At 36.9% G+C, this 9058-nt stretch overlaps 1 protein-coding gene across 1 annotated transcript in view; it reads left to right on the plus strand.

The window, feature by feature from the left end:
• Window positions 1-8417, plus strand: part of LOC106470918 — a 50257-nt gene extending 41840 nt beyond the window's left edge. The window contains exons 11-15 of the mRNA XM_022399563.1: window positions 1099-1493; window positions 2001-2721; window positions 6032-6049; window positions 6101-6826; window positions 7718-8417. Of these exons, the coding sequence (XP_022255271.1) occupies window positions 1099-1493; window positions 2001-2721; window positions 6032-6049; window positions 6101-6826; window positions 7718-8049 (2192 nt within the window). The 3' untranslated portion in view covers window positions 8050-8417. The remainder of the gene's footprint in view (window positions 1-1098; window positions 1494-2000; window positions 2722-6031; window positions 6050-6100; window positions 6827-7717) is intronic.
• Window positions 8418-9058: the final 641 nt, after the last annotated feature.

Below are 9058 nucleotides of genomic sequence, written 5' to 3' on the forward strand. Positions count from 1 at the left end.
CTTAATTCCAAAGAAACAAGAGATTAGCCAATTCCATGGCCTGGAGGTTAAGGCTCTCGACTCGCAACCTGGGGGTCACGGGTTCGAATCCTCCGCCGAACATATTCGTCGTATATGGTTGCCGACTGGGCCAGCCATCTGTGGGTAAAAATTATTGGCTTACAGATATCCCAACCGACTCTAAACTAATTGGAATTAAGGTAGTAACAGGAAAAATACATACAATCCCATACACTCATAATATGTGAACTGTAATTTCGTATCATAACATCTGCTGTAAGTCTAGCTGATTAATGACAAGAGGTGTTGTCCAACTGAGCTTCACGTGCCTTTACAGGTGAAAAACAATTTGATGTACATTGAAAATATTAAATATATATATATGCACCGAACTAAATAACTATATATTGTCGGTTTTTCCATTAATTGTGCTACTCGTTTAAATGTATCTGTTTATTAAAATTTCATTGGGAAAATTTGTTTTGTATTGTTTAATAAGCTAGAGCAAGGGATAGATTTGGATAGAAAAAACGTTTTCGTCTCTAAATGTTTTTGTTTTTTTAACAATATTTTTTACTTTTTTAAAGATGTCTCAGAAGGTGATACTGGTAACTTACCTACACTCTCGCTTTAGAGCTTTCGCACAGTTACCTACGGACTGCTCCTGCCTTCTTTCTGAAGAGACACTAAACTAAAGAGTTTGAAATGTTGTCTCCGAAAGCAAACAGAAGACATGAGCACTCCAGAGGAAGCTGTTCAAGACGTTATCACACTGTTTAAAACTTTCTTCAAACGTTTTGGACACATGAGAAGTCCAGAAGAAACAGTTTAAGACGTTAGCACACTGTTTAAAACTTTGTTTAAACGTTTTGGACACATGGGAAGTCCAGAGGAAACTGTTTAAGACGTTAGCACACTGTTTAAAACTTTATTTAACCGTCTTGGATACTTCTATACCTCCTCGATATTGGAACAAGACTTCGAAAGCTAAGCAGTAAAAGTTTAACCATTCTCTTCATAAAATATTTCTATGCATACGTTTTATAGTCTATTATTTACTGTGTCCGCTGAAATCAGATGTATTTGGTTGTCAAACAGGAGAGGACCGTTGGCTATGTACACTTCTTCTTCAACGAGGGTATCGGGTTGAGTACAGCGCAGCCTCAGACGCTTACACCCATTGTCCTGAAGGTTTTGGGGAGTTCTTCACACAACGACGTCGGTGGGCTCCATCGACTATGGCAAACATCATGGACCTTCTTGGAGACTACAAGCGAACTGTGGCCATCAACGATAACATTTCCTTTCTTTATATCGTTTATCAAGGTATGCTGATGGTTGGCACAGTTCTCGGTCCTGGTACCATCTTTTTGATGTTGCTGGGTGCAATGGTAGCTGCTTTCCGAATCGACAACTGGACTTCATTTTGGGCCAACATGATCCCTATCTTGGTCTTTACAATCATCTGCTTTGTTGCCAAGAATGACATTCAGGTACATATCACTCAATCCCCTCTTTATACTTTACATGATATTATATGACTTAATGATGTCATTTACCTTTCAGCAAGATGGTGTCTTCTTTACAACGCAATTGTAGCTCAAGAACACGCGACTTCCTGCAAACGGACACTTACTTACAATTAGAGCACCGTGATGTATATGGATAATAGTTATGGCGGCGACGATTCTCTTGGTATAACTAAATATAATTGTAAGCAGAATTAGATTACATGTTCTATATATTGTACATAGCCTACTTCACATTCGTAGGAGTGTTGAATCAAATCAGCTGAGTTAACTTTATTTAACACATTCAACTCCTTAAACTTATATCAAATTGCAAATTTTAGGTAATATTTGGATTAACATCTTACGTCATCGCTTTGTCTTTTCATTATTTGGAGTTTATTCAATATTGTTGTTTTTAAAGTGAAATCTGATTCATTGAAATTAGTTTTATACTAAACTAACGGATTTGTATATGTATATATGTTTTAGATACTCGTAGCACAGATCCTCAGCTCAGCCTACGCGTTACTTATGATGGCCGTACTGGTGGGGACTGCTATACAGCTTACACACGACGGCATTGGTTCACCTTCGGCAATATTTCTGATTGCACTGTCTTCCAGTTTCCTCATAGCAGCCATAATTCATCCGCAGGAATTTTCTTGTATAATATCTGGTCTTCTTTACTTCATCAGTGTTCCTTCGATGTACCTTCTACTGATTCTCTACTCCCTGGTCAATCTGAATGTGGTGAGCTGGGGAACGAGAGAGGTTCAGACCAAGAAAACGAAACAACAGTTAGAGCAAGAGATGAAAGAAGAAGAAGAAATGAAGAAGAAGAAGAAACAGAAATCTAACATCTTTGGCTGGTTAGGACTTAGCGGAAAAGAAGAAGAAGAAGATGGTGGAATAACTTGTAATCTTGCTAATCTGTTTAAGTGTATGTTTTGCACCTACCCAAAAGCTAGCGAAGAAAAAATACAGCTCATTAGGGTCAACGATCAACTGGAAAGTCTAAACAAGAAGATTGAAACACTAGAGCGACGACTCGGGACAGGGACAACGGCATCTGGTTCTGCTTTTCGTCGACGATCTTCTGCCGGTCGTCGTTTACAAAAACCTTTTGAAAATTTGACTACTGTTCAAGAAGATGAGGGTGAGGAGGAAGAGGCGGAGGAGTACGAAAGTGAGTTTGAGGAGTCAGACGAAGGTAAGTAAAACAGGAAAAGTAGTGAATTAAAGTACATTCAATGAAATTCCACCACAAGTTAATGGTTTCCAATGAATTTAATATAAAATAAAAATGCACAATTTTCTCTTTTTTTTAGTTTAAACTGAGCTTTCATAGCTATGTTATAGTTAAATAAGCCTTTTTAAACAAATATGACGTAGTTGGTTGGGTTTGTTTTGAATTCGCGCAAACTACACGAGAGCAATCTGCGCTAGCCGTTCCTAATTTAGCAGTAATAGACTAGAGGAAAAGCAGCTAGTCAACACCACCCACCGCCAACTCTTGCGCTACTCTTTTACCAACGAATAGTGGGATTGACCGTAACATTATAACGCTATCATGTTCGGTGTGACGGAAATTCGAACCCGCGACCAGCAGATTCAGAGTCCTAACCATTAGACCATGGCAAGCCTAGTTCAATGAGAGTAAAAGATTAAATAGGTAAAGTTAGTCAGGATATGAAACAAATTTCCGTAAAAAGTGACTACTGGACAGGAAATTCTAAATTAAAGGTAAAAATTATAACTTAATTTTGGGAATATAATAATTCATTAGGACCATAGCTACAGTAAGTTGCACTTAAAAACATCAAAAACCAAAATAGAGATTATTGTAAACAACCGTGGTCGAAGTATAGGTATCACTGGTGGCCTATAATGATCTACGTCTTCAAAAAGGTAGGGGGGGGGGTTCAAATATGGTTTCAAAGGCTGTAGAAAAGGGCCGAAAACACAATTAACAGAGAGAATGCTCACCTAATGGTCTCCCGGTGAGATAGCAGTAAGTTTACGGACTTAAAACGCTAAGATTCGGGGTTCGAGTCCCCGCAGGGGGGACCCAGCAGATAGACCAATATGGCTTTTTCTCTAAAACAAACCCACCTAATGACTTAAAGCAGAGAGGTCATAGAGACTTATGTGATTTGCCCGTTACTCCTAATTAAGACTAATTATTATTACTTGTATTTTTGTTGAAGATTCTTGAGAACAATTCTTATAGAAGTTTTTACAGAAATGTAATCTGTTAAAAACCGTAGCAAAAAAAAGCCATGTTGTGCACATACCACATTGATGGCAATATTCTCCTAAGTTGAGATTTAACACAGCTAGTATAGAGGAACTAACATGACCTGGTTTGAAAAGGCCACTATCTTAGCATGGCCATTTCTAATTTTGAACTGATAGAAGAGGGAAGGCAGCTAGTAAACAGCACACACCAACAACTATTTCGCTACTGAATTATTAGTGGGATTTGACAATCACTTTAATAACGCGCCATAGCCCCAAGGTTCAGAGAGCGTTTTCGAGACAACGGATGGCGAACCACGAATTCTAAGCTTCACGGTCTGGTCATGCTAACCACTAGAATACGCTCATTTCTCACCTTTGTTTGATTTGCTTTGAATTCAATGCTCTACAAAACGCGAAATTTCAAAAATAAACAAATGGAGACTTAATGAAGTTGGTAGAGCCTGATAAGTTATCGAACAGTGGAGTGGTTGCTCGAAACGCCACTTTATATATGTTATTTTATTTTAATTCTTAGATATGTCACCACAACCTTACGCGTGTGTTTTACCTTTTATTGCCAGATGAACAGAAAAGTTACAAAGTATGGTTATCAGTCTTAGAAATAGGCAACTTTGTAAACTGGAGATATAGATAGGGATTTTAACGACATTGTACAAAGTATGTTGCCAATCAAAAAAAAGGGCCGGAAGAAGCGCCTAGTTGTTAGCGTTCCGAACTATCGATACGATGGTCCCGTTGTTGCTAAATCGCGACCCACACTTTCGAGTCGTTGGTATTTTAGAAGTGTGACGGTCAAATAACTTTATTCAATTAGAGTAGCCCAAGAGTTGTCGGTGGGTGCTGCTTTCCTTCTAGTTTATCATGTTAAAATTGAGGACGGCTAGCGCAGATAGCCTTTCAGTAGCTATTGTGCTCGAATGCCTGAAAACAAACAAACTTCGGCAAACAAAATTATTTTTTGTCTGTTTCTTTCGCTACACAGTTTTTAACAGAAACAAAATAATAGGAAAATATGTTTTCACAGACTAAGCTCACGTTTAAAAACCATAAAACCTTTTAAAGTTCTGGATGTCGAGATTTTTGAGATGCAGTTTTTAATAAGAATAAGTTAATTTGTGTTATTAGTTTTATTTGCACAAGGGCTAATTGACCTAGCCATCCCTAAATTTGACTAGAGGTAGACTGGAGGTAATGTAACTAACTAACAGCACCCACTGCCGATTCTTGGGCTATTCTAATTGGATAGAGGGATTTGACCGTCACTCTTATAACAAGTCTACGACTACGAATCGCAGAGAGCGAGTGTGGCATATCACCCACTTGGTCGTACCTGGCTACCAACAAAACAAGGAATAAGAAGAGGTCAGAGTCATGTATCGTCGAATGTATATTGTAAGCTGGCCACCTTTCCTAGTTTTGAACTACTGACCCAGGACCCTACCACCCACCATCTATGCTAAGGGATTGACTCTCACTCTTATAACACACTCAAAGCTTAAAGTCATGTCTTTTTATTGGGCCTGACGTGTCCCAGTGGTTAGAGTGTCAGGATGGGGATCTAACGATCCTGAGTTCGAGAGGTGGTGGTGCTGAACATGCTCCGAATTTTCAGTTGTATGTGCGTTATAAAGGTGAAAGTCAATCCCAGTATTTAGTTTATAGAGTTGGACAAGACCCTTGGGTGGAGGTAATACTCACTGGCTGCTTTCCCTTCTTGGCCAGTAGTTCAAAATTAGGAATGGTCATACTTGATCCCTAAAGGGTTTTCTGACCTAATCGTTCAGTCCACGTGCACATAAGGTATTGTTCAGGTTGAAATTTCTAATTCAACTTCCTTCTCCTAATGTTTCACGCACAATTAAGTCAAGCTTACTTTTTATGATGTTATAAGGCTGAAGCAAAGTATATGTGATAACTTGGAGATTGTTTTTTATATTCTATTTAGACTGAAGTATTATTATTATTATCATTATTATACTTTATTATAAAGATGGCCTTACCTAAATCTCCTAAGCTGGTCGAACCTTGTGAAATATTATTGGGCTTATGATCGAAAATGTCCTTAACAGTGAGGGTACTTGACTGAAAAAACAATGCATTCTAATATTTAAAATTAAAAACGTAAGAAAAATATATTTAATTAACTATACTGATTACAAGGTTGGTTTTTAGTTTCGCTCTGGTCGGAAGTTCATGCTAATTACAGTTATTCAGTTACAGTACTCTCTCATAACATATGGTTGTTGTTTATTTGCTAGAACCTACTCCAAAGAGGGATGATGATCTCATTATTGGAGTAGGTTCTAGGAATTAAACAACAAAAAGAGATGAAGAGAAAAATCCATACTGGATAGAAGACAAAGACCTAGCTCAGAGTGAGTTGTGTTATCTGGATCCGTTAGAAACTAACTTTTTCAAGGAATTAATTGAAAAATACCTGAAGCCTCTTCTGAAGAACAAAGATCAAGAGTCTCGGATTGCTTCTGAACTGAAGGAGCTGCGAAACAAGGTTGTTTTTGGATTTCTGATGTCTAATGCATTGTTCATTCTCATTGTGTTTTTACTGCAGCTGAACAAGGAGCAGCTACACATCAGATGGCCGCTAGGGGTCAAAAGCAATATTACCTACATTCCCAAAACGGAGGAAGTAAAAATTGACAGGGAATATTTAGAATTGGAACCTATTGGTTTGGTATTTGCCTCGTTTTTTGCTATAATTTTGATCGTACAGTTTATCGGTATGGTTTTGCATCGCTTTGCTACCTTCTCCCACATCTTAGCATCCGTAGAACTTAGCTGCTGTAACAAGAAGGTTGAAGACATAAGTGACGATGCTTTTATTGACAAGAATGCAATATACATAGCTAAACAACTGCAAAAATTACGTGGCTTTCATGAACAAGAAGTCGCAGAAGACAAGAAAGGAGGGAACCGATTGGAAAGAAGAAGGACCATTCACAACTTGGAGAAAAGACGCCACCAACAACCTCGAATTGGTACTTTAGACTTAGCTTTTCGTACAAGACTTTTCAGTATTTCTGAGGAAGGTCCAGGTAAGTTTAACTTATATTCTAACAGAAGTTTGGATTTAGTTGCTCCTTTAAAAAATTTTTTGATTTAGCTTTACTAAGAAAATTGTTTTGTTTGTTTTGAATTTCGCGCAAAGCTACACGAGGGCTATCTGCGCTAGCCGTCCCTAATTTAGCAGTGTAAGACTAGAGGGAAAGCAGCTAGTCATCACCACCCATCGCCAACTCTTGGGCGACTCTTTTACCAACGAATAGTGGGATTGACCCTCACATTATAACGCCCCAACGGCTGAAAGGGCGAGCATGTTTGGTGGGACGGGGATTGCCTCCTAAGAAAATACAAGTTATCATCTTCTGAAAAACGTACTGTTATTAAACAATAGATTTAGTCGTTCCTTTATGATATTTTAACTTCGCTTTAATATTAACATACGAGTTATCTTCTTCTATCACCCCTCCCCCAGTGGCACAGCGGTATGTCTGCTGACTTAAAACGCTATAAACCGGGTTTCGATACCCGTGGTGGGCAGAGCATGGATAGCCCATTGTGTAGCTTTGTGCTTAACTTCAAACAAACAAACAATCTTCTTCTATTAGAATTACTCCTAAACGAGATTTATTCTCTCCTGTATAGGAGATTTTAACCTTGTGTAATAACGTAGCTATAAGTCCTAATGGTTAATCTGTTGTTGTAATTAACCTGTAAACACGAATCCGGTGGGATAATTAACGTGTGAAGATGTTTGTATATTTTACAGCAATGAGAAAGATACTTCGTATACCTGTACAACAATATGTTTGTGCAGAAGTAATTAATGGAAATTGTGAATTAATTAAATAATAAAGGATCTTTCATCAGTAAGGAGTAATAGATACATTCAGTTATAAAAATTACTTTTAATCTTTTCAAAATAGCAACTCCGGTTCTTAAGGACCTCCGCCGTTTTAGCCGACGGAATACATTGAAGGCGTTAGAAAAACGAAGGAACACGGTGGTTGGATTAGAAACGAGGCTTAACTCACTGGGAGGTCCAATGCAGCTCGGAGATGGCACAACCGCGGATTGCATCAATATACAAAGACTGCTACAGTCTTCTCGGGAATCTGTGGAAGGAGTTACTAACCACGCTTTTATGAACGATAGTGATGACGACAGAGAAAATGAATTACAGATGAGTGTGTTGAATAATGAATTTTCCAACATCAAACAACATCAAGGCCATCTTAGGCCCATGAGTGACGCATGAAATAAAATAGTTCGTGAGGAAACAAAATTATAGTCCTATGAACCTCACCTACACGCTGAAAATTTGGTCTAATTTGTTGTTATGCCCTAAACGAATGTGAATATTTAATTTTCAAACAACATAAAAAATTATCACAAATCTATTTAGTGAAATCAAAGGCAAAAGGATAATTTTTTTTTCAGAATTTCTGACATGAAAGACAGGCATTAATCATATAAATGGTTCTTCTTCCAAAAAAAAATTATCTGGCCCTGATGCTTGAGACATTCGGGGGTAAATCGGTTAAGCCTGAAATTTCCGAGTTACTTTACAGTGTGAACATAATTTTGTTTTTACTTATTTCTAAATAAAAACGTTTAAGCCACGTTTTTTTTTATCTGATTATTATCCTAAAACGTTAGAATTTAGTTAAATATACATATGGTACTTAAAACTTAAAAACAATTACACAATAAACTCTCATTTGCTTACGTTATTCGTTTACAAGCTGTGTTTAATTAATGTTTAATGTTTGATTTAATTATTTAATTGGGAGGGGAAGGGGATTTTTTGACATTTTAGTCGTTTAAAATGTAACAAATGAGAGCGAATTTCCAATGGTCAATAAGATATATATTGTATCAGTATTTAATGTATTTCAAATTTCTTTATTAAGTTTCAACTATCTTACATTTGCACGTTTCATCTTAATAAAATACGATTATCAGTGATATTCAAATTGCCTCTGAAAAGCTATTTTGGCAATATGTCTGGCATCACCATGTTAAAGTTATTGATATGTTTAACTTTGTACATACCTATAGATATCTTATCCAGGTCAAAAAAAACATAATTTGATGCTTTTTTTATTGATGACAAATGTTTAGTAATATAAAAGATAATTTAATTGTAATCAAACTTGAAAATAAAAATTACTTGCCAGAGTAGTTGTGTAAATAGTGAGCATGTTAAGAAATTATACTTTAATTATCGTGATAAATGTAAAGTATTTTAAATAAAAGTTAAATAA

The sequence above is a fragment of the Limulus polyphemus genome, unplaced genomic scaffold (assembly GCF_000517525.1).
Source record: "Limulus polyphemus unplaced genomic scaffold, Limulus_polyphemus-2.1.2 Scaffold4292, whole genome shotgun sequence".
Lineage (NCBI taxonomy): Eukaryota > Metazoa > Arthropoda > Merostomata > Xiphosura > Limulidae > Limulus > Limulus polyphemus.